We start from the raw sequence: 19,829 nt of genomic DNA, 5'->3' as shown, positions 1-19,829 counted from the left end.
TATATCAGTTTCATAACACTCTGCAGAGGTTGTGCACTTTACCCACAAGCCGTGATTCCCTCTCTGGCCCGGGCTTGCAAGACCCTTATTCACTCCCGAGGTGAATGGCCAGGGATTCACTACGAAGCCTTTACAAAGATTCCCCGGGACTGTAGCCACCCGTTAGGTTTCCTAAATGCACCGCACTCCTCCACAAGGGGCGAACCCAAACTTGGCAGAGCGAGCCGCATACACCGAGCCCCATTGACGGCACGACGGCTAAGTGAACTACACCCCGGATCCTCTAATTATTCAGCTAAGGGCACCCCATTCCACCCTCATGGTTGCACTGTTTTCCCGGGCGGTCATCCATAGAACAGGTCCTTACGGAGAGGCACTCGAGAAACCGCTCGAGCCCCCTTGAAGACCACAAGTACCACATCATAATAAGAGAAGGGAAAACAGCGTATCATAGATAATCTCATCATGTTCATTGATTAGAGGTTGAGCAATAGCATAAAGCTAAACAGTAATAATCCAACCCAGATAGGTAAACAAGGACATGGATAACAAAAAAACTAGTCAATCCTTAGGTATAAATGTGTAAAGCGGGAGGTGAATTAAATAATGAATAGGACAGAGATAGGTCAAGGGACACTTGCCTCCACCAAACGACTGCTGCTCAGGGGCTTCTCCTGCGGGTTCCTCGGGCTCTTCGACCGAATCGTTCTCTATGCGATTGCAAACATACATACATCCATCCACATTTAATACAAAAGAACAGTACACCATACAAGGGAACAAATAAAGTAAGTATGCATCAAGTATGACATTCGATATCGCATTTGTTATGGTTAGAAAGAAACGGGAAAGGGTCTCGCAGGGGGTTAAATCTTATGCACTAACGATCAATTACAATTGGTTCTTAACAAAAGAATTCTGTTACATATACACTAATGGAAACCTAATCACTTTAAGTTGATCAACATTGCACGAGATAAACAATTAACTACATGAATCAATTAGCATAACAGAATTTTAAATTAAACTTCCTATTTCCATGGCATGAACAATGATTAACCTACCTAAAATAAAGTAACTAGGATCACAGAAAGTAAATAAAATAAAATAAAATAATAATAATAATAATAATAAAACAGAGGGGGGGGGGCGGTTGAACCGGCCCTAGGGGCGGTTGAACCGGCCCTGCGCAGGGGCGGGGGCGCGGCCGGGCGGGCGGCCAAGGCGCGCGACCAGGGGCGCGCGGCCAGGGGCGCGCGGCCAGGGGCGCGCGGCCAGGCGGGCTGGGGCGGCCAGGCGGGCGGCCGGGCGGGCGGCCGGGCGGCCAGGGCGGGCGGCCGGGCGGCCAGGGCGCGGCCGGGGGGGCGGGCCGAGCCGGCCATGGCGGCGGCCATGGCGCCGAGCGGCGAGGGGAAAGGGGAGGGATGGGGGGAGAGAGGGAGGAGGGGGGGGCTCACCGGCGTTGGGGAGCGACGGCGAGGGGCGGCCGGCAGGGGGCGGCGGCCGAGCAGGGGGCGGCGGCGGCTTAGGGCAGGGGCGGGTAGGGGCGGCGGCTAGGGAGAGAATGAGAGAGGGAAAAAATGAGAGGGAGAGGGAGAGGGTTTTTGGGGAAAAAGGGGAGGTGGGGGGCGGCATGGGCCAATTGGGCCCAAGGGGGGGGCGCCAGGGGCGGCTGGGCCGGCCGGGGTCGGCCCACGGCGCGGGAGAGAGAGAGAAAAAGAGGAGAGAGAAAGAGAGAGAAAAAGAAAGAAAAGATCTTCTCCTCATTTTCGAAATCCGATCTTTCTACATGAATGCATTTGCACTTTCAAAGCAATCAAAAGAAATGCAAGGTTCGGCATGGTGCATCAAACAACATAAAGTATTTAGGGTTTTTCATTACACGGGAATTCCAAACCGAATCCCGCTAGAACTTTGGAAAAGGTCAAGGTTTAGCGAGGGAAAACGAAAAAGGAAAGGTAACGCCCGAATTTTGGCGAGTAAAGAAAAGAAAAAAAAATTCAACTGCAAAAATTCGGGGCGTTACAGTTATTTTTTTGGCATCATTCACTATCATCAACTACAAATGTATGTTATAGTGGAATGGACCAGACCAGAAGATAAAAACTGTATTATCAATATGGCTTACTTTATTGCTAGGCAAACATTTGATTACACATGTCTATGGTTCTCGCAAGCAGCTTGCCATACATATTTTTTCCCTTGGAACATGGATATTTTTTATTATTATGTGCTTGCAATGCAGGATATGCACCCCTTGAAACCTGATGAGAGATGGTTGACCATCTGAAACAAGGACTTGGAAAGGAGGGACATATTTTCACTTATATAATGTTCTGAAATTTATACAGTAAGCAAAGTAGTAGTGTTTTAGTATTGCAATTTGTATGTGCATATCATACATCTCCAAGAGATATCTTCTATAGAGGCATCATTTATAGAACTTTCTTGTAATCTTTGAGAATCTGAGAAGCGTTGAAGAGTATTGAAATTTAGCACGGCGCACAAAGCACGTCACATGTTTTAGACACTGCTTAGCATCATGTGGAACTATGACAATCAGAGGATCCTCATGGATCACATTGTATTTTTCTAATTAAATCTTTTAGCAAGTTTTAATCGTATCAACATGAAACTTCAGTGAGCAAGGTCGAGAAGGTCCTCGAGCACACTTTATGTATGGCTAGGATGGCAAATGGATTACAAAACATTTTCTCATAACAAGATAACACATATTTGTAGTTAAGTTATCGTGGTATTATATGTTTCCGTTGCAACGCATGGACACTCACCTATAACAATATAACACTCATTTGTACATAAGTTATAGTGATATTATATATTTCCGTTGCAAGGCACGGGCATTCACCTAGTACAATTACATAAGTATGCACATCCTAGATATCCAATTTTTTTTAAAAAAAGTGATATATTCCATCCATCCAAACAACATTGATATACATATTCATAAATAGTCATATCTTAATCTGAAACCATGGACCTACGAGGCTACGAAAATGGAAAATCTAGTAGGGAAGAAAAGAATGAAATGAGAAAAAAAACAGAAAAAAGAAAGAAAAAAAAGGCGTGGTCGGCAGGATTCGAACCTGCGCGGGCAAAGCCCACATGATTTCTAGTCATGCCCGATAACCACTCCGGCACGACCACTTTTGCTGGAAGTTTTAATTTACATTGTTAAAGTTAACATAAATTTGTAAGAACATAACCATGCATGTAACCATGCCCGATAACCACTCCGGCACGACCACTTTTGCTGGGAATTTAATTTCATTATTTTATATCGCAAACATGTAAGAACATAACCATGCAACGGTTTTAGTTATCCATGCTGTAAAATTAAGTTGCCCCCTGACAATTCATGTGGCACGACATTTTCCTGGTGTCACGTTTTTTTAGAAAACGGAAGAAGGTTCCGGCCTCTTCAACCGCACACAGCCAAGTTGTTACAATATATTCAGCTGATAATTAGCTGTAAAAAAATTAAACAAATGCAAAGATAAGAGCTTCTTATAGGTAAAGTCTATTATTACTACTCCATCTACTCTTTGCGAAAATATCTAGATCAACGACCTCCAGTATCTTGCTTGTCAAGCGAAAAGTCTCTTTTTACATCTTCACGTTGTAGTAGCATCCAAAAATGCAACCAGTAAGTTTCCCTGAAAATAACATGTAAAAAGGAAAGGTAAATTTTTCTCAAAAACAATATCATAACATAACTGCTACTCCTACAAAAAATATCATTTCGATCTCTACTTCATATGCCTCTCAACCAATTCCCAAACAAATGAGTCATGGATCTTGGTAGATTTATCCCAGTAGCAATATGTACTATTCTCCAAACAAACCTAGCATGCTGGCAATCAAAGAAGAGGTGTTTAATTGTTTCGTTATGGGTAAAAAACAACACATTTGATGTCCAATCCTATTTCTCTTAGCTAGGTTGTTTTTGTTAAAATTACTCCCTGCTGAAAATACCAAAGAAAAATCTTTATCTTTGAAGGGATTTTCAGTTTCCATATAAAGTACTATGGCATGATTAACCTAACATGCAAAGTTCGAGTTTGGCTACATATCATTGCTCGAAAACTAGACGGCGCAAGACATTGCCCTATTCTCAGATCCAAGGTCTGAACTTAATTCCTGCCATCTTATTTGTTGGATTTGAAGAATGTTTCCAGACTGATACACCATCTACATTCACACTAATTTGATGGAAACCAGGACCCTTGTTTTCAGCATTAGTGTTCGAGAGAGAACCTGTAGAGTAGAGGATTTGTTTCGAGTGATGACCACTGAGAATCCAAATGTTGAACGAAGGGATGATCAACCCAGTTTTGTAGGAACCGGTGGTATTTCAACATAAATCTATCACGACCATGAGTCCAAGACACATTACACTTTTGTGTTTCCCCTTCACACCATCCAAACATAGGCAGAGTCTCAGGAAAGTTGCTCCACTCAACCTTTTTTCTAAAGATATACTGAAATCCCGAACCAGACACTTCTGCAAAAATTAAGATGTAGTGACTAAAAACTAGATAAAAGGCGATGAATGACCATCACACAATCTAACTTCCACTTTGTGTATTGATTTATGGGCAATAGTCATATACATCACACTACCATAGTACCATGGGTACTCAATATTCAATCATTTACGTCTCCAGCGCATAAGATGGATGACATAAGGATTCAGAAAGTAAAAATATAAGCATGGTGTTGAAAAACACCATTTGTAGCACTAGACACGACTGGACGGTCTGGCCCTGAGCACCGGATGGTCTAGTCCACGGACGGTCCGCGAATAGATCAAATCAGACGCAACTAATCTCTTTTACACACGAGTTTACCCCTCTAAATCCGTGGTTGCTTTTGGAAGACGCTTAGAAACGGATCCAAACTATCCCTATATATATTAAGGGGTACCATCGATTGCAATCACCAACAATGACCAAACAATCAATATATCTTTTGTTCTTTATATTTTGCCCTATAAGTAGACAATAATAACATAGTTTTTTCTCTCTAATACTCACCTCTCTCCAGCAGATCAACTAGCTAGTGTGTGCATTCTGCAAGCAGGTTATCTGTGCCGCCACGTGTCACACAACAGAGGCATCCTCACGCAGGTCGTCATATCAATTTTATTAACAAGGCTAGATTGATTCTGAATTATTTAATTTACAAAATTCAAAAGTACATCGAATTAAAAAAATAGAATGGATAATCCAAGTATATACTTCCATCCAAACTGGTTGAGATGGTGATGAGGACTGTCAAGGGCGGCAAGGTGTGTATCAATGTCAACGGTGAGAGGAGCAACCTTTTTAGAACCTTTAGAGAGCTAAGGCAGGGTGATCCTCTTTCACCTCTTCTATTCATTCTTGTGGCTGATGCGCTCGGTGTGTTATTATAAGAAGGGGTTGACAAAGGTCACATCTCTGGTGTGCTGGGGGATCTCCTTCAAGGGGGCATTTCTCACACCCAGTATGCAGACAACACGGTAATATTGATTGATGGGTCGGATAGGTCTATTACAAACTTGAAACTCATCCTTTATTGCTTCGAATGGTTGTCTTGGCTTAGGATAAATTTTTAGAAAATTAAAGTGTATGTGTTTAGGTTTCCACATCAGGAAAAAGAAAGGATGACAAATATGCTCAATTGTGCGCTGGCATCTCTCCCCATGAAATTTTTGGGTATCCCAAATTCTGACTGTCGGTTAAAAACAGCTGGGTTTTCATACATCATGGATAAAATGGAAAAAATGTTAGACACATGGAAGGGTAAACACCTATCCTCTCTGGAAGGAGGCTTACTTTGATGAACTCTTGTCTAAGTAGTCTTCCTATTTACACAATGGGATTCTACCTTTTTGTCTAAAGAAATTCACCGAAAAATGAACTCCTTTCGGGCTAATTTTTTTGGCAAGGGGCCAATGGTAAAAATAGTTATCACATGGCTAAATGGGCCGGGATGTGGTTACTAGACTGTGAGACCAAGGTGGCTTGGGAGTCATTGATACGCTAAACATGATTGAATGTCTGTTGGTGAAGTGGATCTTGAAAATATCTCAAGGCTATGAAGACACTTGGTACAAAATTATCAAAGCTAAATATATGCCAAAGATGGGGAGTGAACCCTTGTCTGGTTGGACACTTGGATGGGCGAGGTGCCTCTCAGTGTCAGATATCCCAGATTTTTTGACATCTGCGAGAACAAAAAGGCTCGGGTAGCTGACCGTTTGGAAGATGGTAGCTATAGTTTGGATTTTAATTGAGCTCTTACAGCTTCCGAATTTGATGAGTGGAAGGAACTTTGTGCTGACCTTCAGGGATACACCTGGTCTCAAGGAGGAGACTCTGTATCATGGGGGCTCTGGATAAGTCTTATCAATTCACCGCAAGATCACTTTACAAATTTAGAATCGATGGGGAACCACTAAAAACATTCATGGTATAATCTGGAAGTGCAGGGTACCTTTGAAAATTAAGATCTTCCTTTGGCAACTTTATAATAGGAAAATCCAAGTTGCGATGGAGATGAAAAAAAGGGGTTGGAAAGGAGGCGGATCTTGCCCCCTTTGTGGAGAATTTGAAACTGTTAAGCACATTTTTGCCCACTTTGTACTAGCCAAATATGTGTGGGGTTGCATATACCTTGTGTTTGATCTGGACCCCCCTTCAGATCGGTGGAAGATTTTTTTTTTTGGAGACTAGGTAGCCACTCATGTGAAGAGGGACCAAAACATTTTTCTTTTCATGTTTGCAGGGCTGCTTTGGGCCATGTGGTGTAATCGGAAGAGGGACCAAAACATTTTTCTATACATGGATTATGCTGCTTCCCTTCAAAAAAAAAAACCATGTATATATCAAACAACCTGAATGTGCATGCAGCCGATGATCATTGTAATTTTCAGATGAATGAAAAGCAAACAATCTAGGATCGCGGAAGCCGAAGTATCGCAGTAGCCGAGCCAGCGTTGATGAAGTAGGCTGATTATTAGAGACGGTGAGAGATAGGGCGATGGTAGACAGCGAGCGCGTCGAGAAAGTCTCCTGCACGCGCGCGGAAGCCAACGATGCAGGACCCGGCAGGCGCTTCCAACTCGAAGGGATCTCCCTCGGTCACCCCGCGCGTTCTGTAGGTCTTCACATTGGTGACAAATGTGAGCGAGCTGATGACCTTGGTCGGCAGGCCCGCGTATGCGCCCATCGTCCCGGAGACGCTGACCAGGAACTCGTAAGGCTCCAGCTGAAGGACCTTGTCCCAGGCGTCTGGACTGCCCCATGGGCCTGCGTGGTGTTCGCGGCCGTCGCCGTCGGTGTAGGAGAACTTGAGCGAGTCGACGACAGCGCCGTGCTTGAGCCAAACCGCCTTCAGACGGTGTGGCACCTCCATGCCGTTGATGTCACGGAGCTCGCCTCCTGCACCTCCCTCCAGCCTACTCTTTTCAGGCGGCTGCGGATCGTCAGCGCCGGCCTGTCGTCGTCCTTTCTGCTGCACTGAAATGTCTGTGTAGTTCAGCGTGTCGAGAATCCTCTCTATCGTGGGCCTTTTCTTTCTGTCAAAACCCCAGCATAGCGGCACTAGCTCGACGCAGGCCTTGAATCTCTGCACATCTGCTGCCTCCTCCAGCCTTTGCTCCCAGTATTCGATTGCCTGCTTGCATTGCAGCAATATAATTATATATATATCTCGTTGAATTAAACACACATCGATAATCTCCTTATTATATATTACCTTTTCGAGGGGAACGACGCAGCCGCCATAGATGGAGACAGCAGCAGCTCCTGCTAATATTTCTTTGATCACAGTACCCAGACTGTATACGTCAAACGCCTTGGAGTATTGGCCTCGCCCATCGTTGAAGAACTCGGGTGGCATGCACCCGCTGCATGCAGTGTCAAAGCTCTACGTACTGCTACCTATTTAGTTTGACAACTTGTTTTAATTATATTTCATGTAAAAAATATAGCTATAGCAGAGAGAGAGATAATCCATCTCCCAGTGCTACTTACGGCGTCCCTATAAGGCATTGTTCGTTTACGTCGGATTACACCCGGAATCGTTCCAGCTAAGGGCTTGTTCGGTTGTACCGGAATGAGCCAGGATTCATTCCAGCTCATCAAAATCTATATAAATTAGAGAAGTAATCCGGCTAGAAATTAATCCGGGGCTCCAATCCGGAACAACCGAACAGGGCCTAATCAAAGTTTATATAAATTAGAGAAGCAATCCAGCTAGTAATCGTTCCGACCCACTAATCCGGTAGAAACGAACAAGGCCTAATGTTTTCCGTGATCCGGGTGGTTTCTTGCGTGCCCATGAATCTGGACAGACCAAAATCTGCAATCTTGGGCCTCATGGCACCGTCCAGGAGTATGTTGTCAAGCTTTAAATCCCGGTGAACGATGCCTTTGCTGTGGAGGTGGTTCAAACCCTCGCAGATCCCCTTGATGATCTCATAGCGGGAGTGCCAGTCAAGACCAGCGACATGGTTCTTGAGGCTTCTCTTCTCCATGTACTTGATGCAGAGGGCTCTTATCTTCTCGTAAACAGGGCTTCGTCCATCAGACAAAACAGTGGACGACAGTACATGCGCGTTGCAGTAGCCGACGAACTCTACGACGTTCTCGTGCTGGATACTCCTGACCGCTCCAAGCTCCTTCTCGAACTGCTGCTCATCGTCGTCCCGGCCCGTCGCCGTCAGCATCTTCACGGCGACCTCTTCCCCATTTGGCAGTTTTCCCTGCTATCCGTATCGAGCTACCGCTACCGAGGGTCGTTAATTAGTTTGAAACATACACATGCATATATATGAATATGATGAGCGGTTCATATTACCCGATAAACAACTCCGAAACCACCACGGCCGATTTCTTCGGAGAAACCCTCCGTGATAGCGTGCGGGTCCTCGTATGTGAAGTTACTCCCCGCCGCCGCCGCAGCAGCCTGCGATTGCGTTTCTGCTGAAGTTACAGCGGCCGTCGTTGACTGCATCTCCATCTCCAATAATCCTTCATGCATGCATAGAAAAAGGCTTCACGAATACAGCTCGCAAAGAAAAAGAGAGAAAAAAAAAAAGAGGGACGATCAACTGACCTGCAAATGAAGCTAGCTAGCGTAGGAAGTTGGAATGGAACCAGCAGCAGCAAGAACAGAGGGAGTGCCAACTTTGTGCGGCCATGAGATGGATCGGAGAGAGTCATATATATAGACATATATAGCAGCTGGAATATACGCGATTACTGTGATGTGCACGACACACGCATGATGCGGGGTTTAAGTTATCCTTAACGATCAACAGATGGAGCTTACTATATATCCATATGCATATTTATATATATTTGAGTACAGAGCCATATAATGTTTAGTTGAGTTGACTCCAATCCTGAAACAATTCGACGCAGATGTGAGCATGTTACTCCTGCATCTACCACTCCATAAATGAGCTGCCACAATATGCTCCGCCATGAGGTATGTTTTTTTTCCAGAAGGGCAGAACCCCTATTTCATTAGAAAATAGGAAAAGTGTCATTACATCAGGTAATCACTCAGAAAAGCTAGCCCAACAAAAACTAGGCAAACCATCATACTATAAGGCAACGTTACAATACCAGAAGCGATAAGCAAGATACCTAACATAGCGCGATGCCAAACCTGAACAAGGTCATAAGCTTTGCTTATTATATCATCAATCACCCCAGCTAGGAAGCGAGGTAAACAGAGCCGTTCTATAGAAGTAAAGCACAAACGGATACATGACAGATAACACTAACAGCCACAAAACCCACTACCCAGAAATGCGACGATCTCTAGGTCTCCAACCATATGTCCAGCATAAAACTTCACTTGCTATCTTTCTGATGAGTTTGCTTCCTTGGACCAAAGGTCATTTTTTCCTTCTCTTTCTGTCGAATAGGCCAGAAATCCAACCAGAAGCAACAAAAAAAAATGACGTTAGAGGGATCAAGCAAAAAAATTTCACCAAAGCACCAATCATTTCTGGTTCTCCATATGTCCCAAAAAATAGCACCACATCCAAACATCAACATATTAGTGATTTTATTCTTAGCACCTTTCATCCAGCTATCACAAAGTTCTTTAATATTTTTTGAAATGAAATCCAAATGTAAAGCAACTTGAATCACTCTCCACACATATATGACAATTGAGCACTTGAAGAATAAATGATCAACCGTTTCAGAACAACCACATAAACAGCAATCCCAAGAACCATGCCAGTTTCTTTTTTTTTTAATTATCCTTTGTGAGGATTTTGTTTCCCACAACCAACCAGATAAAAACTTTGATTTTATATGGTAACTTGGATTTCCACGAGAACCTATAAGGAACAACAACTTGATCACACATCTTCTTTCTATACAAAGAGTTCACAGAGAAACCCTTTTTACCAAGAGTCCAAATTATTCTGTCTTCTTGGTCAGACAACACCTGATTGTTGCAACACACCATTAGTTCCTCATACATCAAGTTCAAATTACCTATGATCCTTCTTCTAAACAAGAGGCTTTCAAAGTTCGAAGACAAGATCTTGTTGACAGAAATGTCTTTATCATATGCCAAATCAAATAAACATGAGAATTTGTTAGCCAAAGGAGAGACAGTGGTGGTGTGGTTTGGTTGGTGGCCTCGACGATTTGGGTGGGGGAAAATGAAGGACAGGACGATACTTTTATAGTGACGGTCTGACGGGTTTAGGTCTTGCGGACTCGATATTGGATTTCTCTGCTTCTGGGCTATAATAAAATGTTAAAACCAACGATGAGCCATGCACTGTCGAACTGAAAAAAATCTATCAAAGAACGTGTAGTTTATTTTAAGACAAAAACATTGCAAAAGAATATTGTAATTTCTTTGATTTGATCGCTTCACTCGTCAACTTTCTCATGGTAGTAAATGGCGAAAAAATCTACGTGATATAGATAATCTAAAGCAAAAATATATCTCTTTAGGGTCTGAAACTGTGTAAACAGAACATTGTCCTGTTTTCTCAATGCATTGAGCAGAGTATTCCATCCTCGTGGGCCTTCACTAGACCCCCCACCCGATTCCCTTTTTCAAAAGCCACATGTTGAGCCTGGAAAAATTCAGAGTTTTAAAAAAACTCTGTTTGTGTTTCCTCAGTAAATAACTGTCTCTTTTAACCTTTTTTTTACATTTGCATACATTATTTGCAACGTAGCTGCATGTATACTGTATATAATTCTACATGCTTTAGCAAACTGTTGTCGCCACTTGCAGTAGTGTTTAACTTATTCTTAGTAATTACTATATCAAGAATAATTTTGATAAGCGCTAATATGTTGATCCGTACATGTTTTATATGCCAATTAGGATAATGCTGATGGCAATTAATATTTTTTATTTGTAACTAGTGATTAGCATGGTAAAATTAGTGTGAGTGCATATTTGTTAGTTTAAATAATATAGATAGAGTTATATAAGTATGCTCATCCTAGACAACCAAATTAAAAAAAAATATGATAGATCCCATCTATCCAAACAAACAACATTAGGGGGTGTTTGGTTTCTAGGGACTAATGTTTAGTCCCTACATTTTATTCCATTTTAGTTTCAAAATTGCTGAATATAGAAACTAAAATTTTATTTTAATTTCTATATTTAGCAATTTATAGACTAAAAAGGAATAAAATGAAGGGACTAAACATTAGTCTTTAGAAACCAAACACCCCATTAATATACATATTCATAAATAGTCATATGTTATTCTGAAACCATTGACCTACGAGGCTACGAAAATGGAAAATCTAGTAGGGAAGAAAAGAAGGAAATGAGAAAAAAACAGAAGAAAGTAAAAAAAGCGTGGTCGGCAGGATTCGAACCTGCGCGGGCAAAGCCCACATGATTTCTAGTCATGCCCGATAACCACTCCGGCACGACCACTTTTTGATGTGAGGCCTCATGTAATGTTTATAATATAGAACAAAAACAATGCAATACCATGTAACTATCAATGCTGTAAAATTCGTGTGGCACGACAATTTCCTAGTATCACGTGGATGGTACTGCGGCATGGCATGCAAAGTTCGAGTTTCACAACATGGCATTGCTCGAAAACTAGACGGCAAGACATGGCCCCATTCTCAGATCCAAAGCCGCCTGAACTTAATTTCTGCGAGCTTTGTTAGATTTGAAGAATGTTTCTAGAATGATACATCATGTAGATTCATATTAATTAGACCTTGTTCGATTACTTCTATTTCACGTGGATTGAACATGATTGAAAAAATTTATGAAAGATTCTGACTTGTCTGGGATTTAAACCCACTCGATCACATACAATCCACGTGGATTGAGAACAAAACGAACATGCCCTTAGATAGAAATCCCTAACCAGGGACTTCTGCACACACAAAAATGTAGATGTAATGACTGAAAACTGGATAGAAGGCGATGAATGCCCAGAACATAATCAAGCTTCCACTCGTGCATTGATTTATGGGTAATAGTCATATACATCACACTACCATAGTACCATGGGTACTGAGTATCCAATCATTTACAACTCCAGCACACAAGATCGATGACATAAGGATTCAGGAAATAAAAATATAAGCATGGGTATACACAGAAGGGGCATAAACTAGATCAGGTCCTAAACTTACAAGGTCTTCCACAAGTGTGTAGTTCCAAATTACAAGCAGCCAGTAGTACATCTGCTGCTGGGCATCGCATAATATGCCCGCCTGTGGCAACGTGGGCTGGGGCAGTTGTACTTGTACTACTAGCTCGATCACGTCATCTCACAGGTGTCCCAGCACAGGCCATGGAGTCACTCCGTTGGCAGGAAGCATAGGTTTTATGATAGGAGTTCGCCGCGCCACCGTCATGGATTCATTCAGACGTGATCCTTGGCCCTTGAATTGGGAGACCTTCTGCAGAGACGCACAAGCCCAGGGGGAAAAAAGTTTCAGTCAGTAAGGGAGAATAAGCATTGCAAACCGAAACAGAGGTAATCAATAAAGGATGGGAAACATGGATAAGGATCAATTAGAGCATCTAACCCCAGCATTCCAACCAATGACTCGTTGAATCGTCGATCTAGGAATACTCTGATATTACATCTGCTCTGCCATTCATAATCTGTTCACGTTCTACAACGAAGTCCTATAAGTTGAAGCAACCGCAGATGCAATTGTAGGAGTATTTTGTTTCTTTTCTGTGATTTGGCTTCAGCACAAACAGCACAAGGGCATCTCCAAAGACAGTCAGCTACCGTGACCGTGAGGCATGACATCGTTTATTCAGTGAAGGAAAAAAAAATGCAACGAGCAGCTAAGGTCGCAAGTACCCAAGCTAGTCATCGCTAAGCTGTAAGCTGAGAGTATGTATCAGTTTCTACAGACGACTGTGGAAGAACCAACAAGCGCGTGAAGAAGGCGAGATCCACAGGTGAGGAGCAAGACGCGTGCAGGGAAGATGATGGGAAGGCGTCACCTTCTCGTCGAGGACGAGGCGGACGCGCGCGACGGCCTTGCTCTGGCGGCGCATCCGGTACAGCCGGCGCCCGAGCACGGCGAACCCGAGCAGCGCGACGGCGAGCGGCACCGACCAGACGCTCCTGGCCGCGCGCAGCGCCCACACCCGCAGCACGTCCAGCGGCAGCCTCCACCACTGGGCCGGCCCTCCTCCCTTCGCCACGGCCCCCTCGCCCGCGTCAGCCGCCGCCGTGACCCCGGCCCGTTCCACCTGATCGGCGGCCTCAACCTCGACCTCGACCTCGGGCCTCTCCCCGTCGGAGGACGAGTGCGACCAGAGCGCCGCGCGGTCGCGGCCGGGGAAGAGAAGGTCGTCGGGGTCCGGCTCCACCCAGCCCGCGTTGTCCGACGCCGCGAAAGGCCCCTCCTCCGCACACTCCTCCTCGCTTCCCTTCGACGGCGACGCCCTCCGGGGGTACTTGGCGTCGGAGCCGAGGTCGAAGTAGTCGTGCTTGATGGCGCCGGCGTCGACCTCCCCGTCTCCTCCGCCGCCGGCGTACGGCTCGGCCGGCGCCGCCTTGGGGGACGCGAGGAGGAGCTCCCAGTCCTCGTCCATCTCGCGGAGGCCGGCTAGGGTTCGCGGGCGGGATTCCGAGGGCAAATAGGAGGGGAACCGTTGGATGAAGGCGGACTGGAGCGAGTGGTGTGCCGTGTCGGGTCGGGGAACGGGGGCCGCAGATTCGCGAGCTGCAAGGAAACGGTGGTTATTTCGCGCTTGCTTGCTTGATTGCTTGGAGTTTAGCGTGTGTGGGGAAGAAGGGGGCAGGAATTCGATTCCTTTTTTTGTTTGTGCACGAGTCATCAACAGCGATTCGGTTGGTCGCGAGTAAACCAGCAAATTTTACAGATCTGTGGGCATTCCATTTTTTCCACATGGGTTGGCCTCAGTAGGAAACGCAACTGAGTAAGGGGGTGTTTGGTTTTAGAGACTAATTTTTAGTTCCTCCAAATTATTCTACTTTAGTCACTAAATTGTCAAATATAGAAACTAAAATAGAGTTATAGTTTCCATATTTTGCAATTTATAGATTAAAGTGGAATAAAATTGAGGGACTAAAAATTAGTCCCTAGTAACCAAACACTACCTAATACTCCAGTAAAAGAAAGACCATGCTGCTGATCTCTCAGGGAAGGAAGTCTATGGATGAACATGAACTTCACTAGAGTACTGCTGGACGCTAGACGTCCAGGCAGTTGCAGGTTCTAATTTTTTATCGAGATGTTCGTCGTATTCGACTCGGTTTTAGTATACTATTTGTGATAACCTGTTGCTATTGTCGAATCTGCTGTCATTCTCAGAACGAGAATATAGAGCGAAATGTGGAATGAACACAAGCAGAACGTGTGCTTGGCAGCGGGCTAGCGGCGTCTGCCAACCCCTAGATTTTAATGTCCTTGTGGTTTGGAGACGTCCCAGCACGACTCGATTCCGGTCCTCGTCTCGTCTCGTCTAGTCGTCTACTTCTACGACTTGCTAGGCCCCGCGCTTTTTTTCTTCTCCTGGTTTATTTTCTGTAGTGTTTGCAATGCCATGGTATTAGTTCTTTTATGAGGGGAGGAAACAAGTGATAAATCGGACGGCATGGCTTGCGTTCGTGGTGCAGGTTTCTGGATAAGCAAATCCATGGCCATCCCGTTTAACGCCTCTTCCAAGCTAAGCTTAGCATACGCTTTACACGTTTGTCTGCTCAAGTTAGCGGAGAAAACCAACCTGCACTGCACATCGTTTCTGAGGAAGTCGTCAACGGTAGATGAGTTAGGCCGGGGGCCGCGGCGGCAAAACAACCGCGGGGCGTGCCGCAGCGCAGCACATCGTTGCTATTTTTTCCCACCCAAAAGCCACGCGTGTGGTACTGGCGTACTGCAATTGTAATAGCCGATTGGAATGTGGAGTGCACACTAGAGAGTACTGACGTTGACGCCACGCTGCGGAAGTCGCTGCCGGGTGCACCGGAACGCGGAGCTCGCCAAGCGAGGGGCCGAGGAGATGGACTGGGCGCCGGAGAGGGAGGCAGAGCCGCAGAGGGGGTAGCCGCTGCGTTCGCGGGGACGGGAAGCCATTCCCCGACGGGGAAATCCCCGTTGCCATCCCTAGCCGGGCCGCTCGTTATGCCAGCAGCCGCACCCATCCGCGTGTTCAAGAACCTCCGGGTGCGTGACGATTGCCATCAAGATGGTTGTCAAGGTGTACGGCAGAGAGATTATTTTGAGGGATGTGAACTGCTTCCACCTAGGGCTGGTAACGGGCCTATAAAATTTAAATTTAAGGATCGAATAGACTTAGAATTGGGCTCTAGTTCTATTCATTTTTGAACTAAAATTAATTAAAAGTCGAACGTCATCCATTACCACTCGTCCACTCCTCATGTGGTGGAAGACAGTATGTTCTTGTGGTGATTACTGGTAGGGGGAGATTCGGCAAAGTCGGCTCTCTTTGATTTTGGTAGATTCTTAGCTTGTCTAAGCGAATGAGTTGACAGAAACAGGAATTTTCTGTTCAATGAGAATCGACACCACAACAACAAGAGATCACATTACCTCATAAAATTGCTCTGGCTTTCTATAAGATTTTATCGCACCAAAGGTGCCAGTGATGTACAATGTGCTAGGCTAGTACACTATCCAGATGGCCCTTTCTCCTAGAGAATCCTACCATTCTAGTCGTCGATCTCCTTTACAGCGTCCTGAAAAGGGCAGGCGCAAGAAAGCAGTCAGCATTTGACTAAACTCTGAAGCAATCGCACGTGTAAATACTCCCCAATTATTCACAAGGTTTTGTTATCGGGGGATACCAGAAACATGTTATATCGTGCCCCCCTCCCTCTTGAATTGACACTTTTCTTATGTAGGTATGTGATCCATGAAAAAAAAATCGGTCCTCACCTTTGCGAGCCTCGTTACATAAGCGGCAGCAATGGCTGTAAACAATAATCCAACGCCCAGTGTCCATAGCTGTTCGTTTCCTCCCAAACCAATTTCCGACTCATCTTGCTGTCAAAATAAGAAAACAAATTTCATTGATCCATTCGGGTCTGTCATACATTGTCCTCCCCCCCCCCCCCCCCCCCCCCAAAGAAAAAAAATGGTACAAGCTGTGCTGCTATGCAAAACAAATCGCCAGTTTCTCATCAGCCCTCACACAGACAAGGATATGGCATTATATTAAGAGTCAACGGAGGCACAGAGCTATGTGGATACTTCATTATCAACACCAGATTATGATACTCTCATGAGTATGAACTGCTATGACAATTATGGAAACAGTAATAGCAACAGGAAGTAAATTACAAAACAATATCTTGAAGTGACCTAAGATGTCTGGATTGGGATGTGTGAACACCTCAAGTATTATTGCATGATAGAACATCTAAAGAATTGTCATGCTCAACACTTTTATAGAAAGTAAAGACCATCAGCATAACGAGAGACTATGAGTTACACGGGACAGAAACAGTTAACAACTTTTAGCAAGTCCTATATAGGAGAGCAGGAGGTACCTATAGGCCAAAGAATAGCACTGCCTAGCAGCTATTAGAAGCTGAAAACCTTGATGGCAAAAATGTGGTTACTACACAGCAAATCCTCGTTGCCATTTTGGCAGTGCAATTTTTTTTCCCCTGAAGATGGACTTAAAATACCAGCAGTTTAAGAACTCACGATTAAAGCTCGCCCGAATGCACCGGCACTGACGTAAGCCCATGAACCTGGAAGCATTCCCAACCAACTGCATGGGGACAACACAAAGTGGATATCAGAGCAAACAAGGCTTTTAAAGAAAACAACTGTAGTGTTGGCATTATCCCTCATAAAATTAAAGTTCCAATCCAAGCATAGTTAACAAGAAAGTGATACTCATGATGAGTCATAATTTTTATTCCTTTAGTCACATAAATTATAACCCTTCCAGAAAAGCATTAACATACTGCATCATATGAAACATACAGAAGAAACTATGCCATTACAACAGACAAACTAACCTGCCCAAGACATACGGCAAGAACTTCACTGAAGTAAGGCCATATAGATAGTTCCCAAGGGAGAAAGGTAACAGGGGACTCAAGCGTAGCAAAGTAACAACCTTAAACCCATTTTCACCTATTGCCTTATCAATTGCCAGAAACTTCTTATTTCCTTCAACCAATTTAAGAATTCTCTCTCTGGCAAAGTATCTAGCAATAAGGAAGGCCACCGCTGCAGCTAGCTACAAAATCAGTAAATTTCAGTAAGTAAATGCAAATTTGGGAAGGATTATCAAAATAAGTGCCAGTGATGTGAAGTACTTACCGTTCCACCGACTGAAACAATAATTGTACCAGTCACATTACCAAATAATAGACCAGCTGACATGGTTAAAGGTATTGCGGGAATTGCGAGAACCTGAAATGAAGGGGAAAAAATAATATTACTAATATCCATAAGTTAAAGCTCCAACCCAGATACGCATGTGGCAAAACATTTTCAAGTTTACATCATTATCTGTAGTTGACTAGCTATTTCCAAACGAGAAAAAAAAAACATTATAACAAACACCATCAAGAATGAGGGCTGACATACCTCCAACCCTGCATATACAAGTACGAACAGAGCATATCCGGCTGGACCATAGCCTGCTCACCGTAAGACAGCACAACAGTTTAGCTAAAAAATCCAAATAAGGGATATATGTACAACAATTCCATGGCAATCAAACAAGGAGCAGTGAGTGAAGACATGCAATTGTTCAGTTCAGCAGTCCTTAGTTATCCATGTATAACACAGTTAGAGCTTATTGCACAGTGAACATAATAGCTGAAATGAGAGATAGTGCAACGAGCCAACGACTAGTAGGAATGTAGGATCCCCTACAGGGGTAATGGTTGATGGTAATGCTATCAACTATCGTTATCACAACAATTCACGACCCAACTAATTAAGACTTAGATTTATTTGAAATTGACAATAAAAACATGCAGTCGTATCCTATGACCAATCAAGACTAGTCCACTGGCTTTGATCAAGTCCAAAACCACTGGTACCCCAAACCCCATCATCTGGGAAGCTCAAACATGCATAAGGGAATAACAAAATACGAGCTGAAGAGCAAAGCTCAAGTAGTCCATTACCGTCAAGGAACCCCGAGAACTGCGTGAGGAAGGTGTTGATCTGGTCCTTGTACACGTAACCGGCCGCCCCAAACCCCCCTACGAAACCAACCAGTAATGCTCCTGCGATCAGCGTCCCTGTGAGTGCCCCGGCGCCGCCGCGACCCTCGTCCTCGTCCTCCTTGTCGTCGGCGGCGGGGCGGCGATCCTTGGGGCTGCCGCCCCCGCCACCGCCGAGGCGGAAGGGGGCGTTGGGCGTGGCCTTGCGGAGCGTGGCCTTGTTGGTCTCCCGCAGCGAGGAGAGCGGCGGTTGGAAGGCCCGTCCCCGGTTCAGCGGCCGCCGCCAGGGCGTGGCCCCCGTCTCCGGCGGCGAGAAGAGGGAGTAGAGGACCGGGGAGGGGGAGAGCTGCGGCAAGAGGTGCGGCTGCCCCATGGAAGGGGCGTGCGGAGGATTGAGGGAGTGGGCCCGTCTTTTCGTTTACTGCGTGGCGCGGTGTGAGGCCATCAGAGCGCGGAGGCGATAAGGCCCTGTTCGGTTAGGGGTGGATTGAGGGGGATTGGAGGGGATTCAATCCCCTTCTATACAAATTTATATAGAAGGGGATTGAATCCCCTCCAATCTCCCTTAAACCCCTTCAAACCGAACAAGTCCTAAGAGGGACCAGGAGGTGGGGAGGGGAACGGGAACGGGAAGGCGCTGGAGAGGAGGAGAGGGGGAAGGAAAGGAGCAGTGGGAGGGCTCTCCTTGTCAGTGTGATGACGGTCTGCCTCTTCGAGGGCATCAGACAGAGAATCTCCTGGTGCGATTCCAAGTGCGTGGTCTAGATGTTAATACATACCCGAAACTCGAATATCTGACAGTTTTTACCTAATATATAGGTGGTATGTGATGATTTCTATACCACAGGTCTGTTAATGGACAACAACCTTTACCCGTTGGCCATATGGGTACGGGTGCGGGTGGGTACTAGAGATGGCAATGGGGACTCGATCCCTGATTCTTCGCGGAGAATTCCTCTATTAGGAGATGGGGATCGGGAAGAAATTTCCCCCGCGGGGATATAAATGAAAAATATTTATCCCCAGACCGGTAAATGGGGATGGATATGGGGAAGCATTCCCCATCCCAGTTCTCCGCGGGGACCCGTTAAACTTGCACGTACCTATGTTTTGGTGTACAAGTTAATGACAAAAATAAATA

The 19,829-nt window shown here is 44.9% G+C and overlaps 3 protein-coding genes and 2 non-coding genes across 8 annotated transcripts; all 5 read right to left on the bottom strand.

The window, feature by feature from the left end:
* Positions 1 to 3,086: 3,086 nt before the first annotated feature.
* Positions 3,087 to 3,168, bottom strand: TRNAS-AGA (transfer RNA serine (anticodon AGA)). The gene has a single exon. It is a non-coding gene; the product is annotated as a tRNA-Ser (tRNA).
* A 3,595-nt stretch (positions 3,169 to 6,763) lies between these two features.
* On the bottom strand, positions 6,764 to 9,204 carry LOC109939377 (uncharacterized). 2 transcript variants are annotated; one of them, XM_020542682.1, is made up of 4 exons: positions 9,127 to 9,204; positions 8,869 to 9,041; positions 7,765 to 8,773; positions 6,764 to 7,683 (listed from the first exon to the last, which is right to left on the bottom strand). In XM_020542682.1, the coding sequence occupies exons 3-4, from the start codon at positions 7,906 to 7,908 to the stop codon at positions 7,024 to 7,026; spliced, it is 804 nt and encodes a 267-aa protein (XP_020398271.1). In that variant the 5' UTR covers positions 7,909 to 8,773; positions 8,869 to 9,041; positions 9,127 to 9,204; the 3' UTR covers positions 6,764 to 7,023. The 2 variants fall into 2 exon arrangements, with proteins under 2 accessions (XP_020398271.1, XP_020398270.1); XM_020542681.1 differs by having other exon boundaries at positions 7,765 to 9,041.
* A 2,666-nt stretch (positions 9,205 to 11,870) lies between these two features.
* Positions 11,871 to 11,952, bottom strand: TRNAS-AGA (transfer RNA serine (anticodon AGA)). The gene has a single exon. It is a non-coding gene; the product is annotated as a tRNA-Ser (tRNA).
* Positions 11,953 to 12,480: 528 nt separating this feature from the next.
* LOC100280094 (uncharacterized) lies at positions 12,481 to 14,261 on the bottom strand. Its single transcript, NM_001351826.1, has 2 exons — positions 13,507 to 14,261; positions 12,481 to 12,944 (listed from the first exon to the last, which is right to left on the bottom strand). The coding sequence occupies exons 1-2, from the start codon at positions 14,101 to 14,103 to the stop codon at positions 12,813 to 12,815; spliced, it is 729 nt and encodes a 242-aa protein (NP_001338755.1). The 5' UTR covers positions 14,104 to 14,261; the 3' UTR covers positions 12,481 to 12,812.
* A 1,793-nt stretch (positions 14,262 to 16,054) lies between these two features.
* LOC100275452 (uncharacterized) lies at positions 16,055 to 19,162 on the bottom strand. Of its 3 annotated transcripts, none has more exons than XR_004851769.1 (7): positions 18,650 to 19,162; positions 18,102 to 18,154; positions 17,832 to 17,924; positions 17,626 to 17,748; positions 17,045 to 17,271; positions 16,431 to 16,538; positions 16,055 to 16,231 (listed from the first exon to the last, which is right to left on the bottom strand). XR_004851769.1 is itself a non-coding variant. In NM_001149519.2 (7 exons), the coding sequence occupies exons 1-7, from the start codon at positions 19,059 to 19,061 to the stop codon at positions 16,205 to 16,207; spliced, it is 984 nt and encodes a 327-aa protein (NP_001142991.1). In that variant the 5' UTR covers positions 19,062 to 19,123; the 3' UTR covers positions 16,082 to 16,204. The 3 variants fall into 3 exon arrangements, 1 of the variants encoding a protein (NP_001142991.1); XR_002748988.2 differs by having other exon boundaries at positions 17,525 to 17,748; positions 18,650 to 19,153; NM_001149519.2 differs by having other exon boundaries at positions 16,082 to 16,231; positions 17,205 to 17,271; positions 17,525 to 17,748; positions 18,650 to 19,123.
* Between the last annotated feature and the right edge of the window lie 667 nt (positions 19,163 to 19,829).

The sequence above is a fragment of the Zea mays genome, chromosome 8, assembly GCF_902167145.1.
Source record: "Zea mays cultivar B73 chromosome 8, Zm-B73-REFERENCE-NAM-5.0, whole genome shotgun sequence".
In the NCBI taxonomy this organism is placed as follows: Eukaryota; Viridiplantae; Streptophyta; class Magnoliopsida; order Poales; family Poaceae; genus Zea; species Zea mays.
Note: the sequence above shows the minus strand (reverse complement) of the source record. Positions and strands in the feature narration are given on the sequence as shown.

What these genes read in the sequence shown, in the direction of transcription:
- LOC100275452 (NM_001149519.2), bottom strand. Translation starts at nt 19,061, where the DNA reads ATGGGGCAGCCGCACCTCTTGCCGCAGCTCTCCCCCTCCCCGGTCCTC. An exon ending in TTGTATATGCAGGGTTGGAG is followed by an intron (nt 17,925 to 18,101) that starts GTATGTCAGCCC and finishes CCTTCATTTCAG; the next exon opens with GTTCTCGCAATTCCCGCAAT. An exon ending in TTGTTTCAGTCGGTGGAACG is followed by an intron (nt 17,749 to 17,831) that starts GTAAGTACTTCA and finishes CTGATTTTGTAG; the next exon opens with CTAGCTGCAGCGGTGGCCTT.
- LOC109939377 (XM_020542681.1), bottom strand. Translation starts at nt 7,908, where the DNA reads ATGCCACCCGAGTTCTTCAACGATGGGCGAGGCCAATACTCCAAGGCG. An exon ending in GCGTCGTTCCCCTCGAAAAG is followed by an intron (nt 7,684 to 7,764) that starts GTAATATATAAT and finishes CAATGCAAGCAG; the next exon opens with GCAATCGAATACTGGGAGCA.
- LOC100280094 (NM_001351826.1), bottom strand. Translation starts at nt 14,103, where the DNA reads ATGGACGAGGACTGGGAGCTCCTCCTCGCGTCCCCCAAGGCGGCGCCG. An exon ending in GCCTCGTCCTCGACGAGAAG is followed by an intron (nt 12,945 to 13,506) that starts GTGACGCCTTCC and finishes GCGTCTCTGCAG; the next exon opens with AAGGTCTCCCAATTCAAGGG.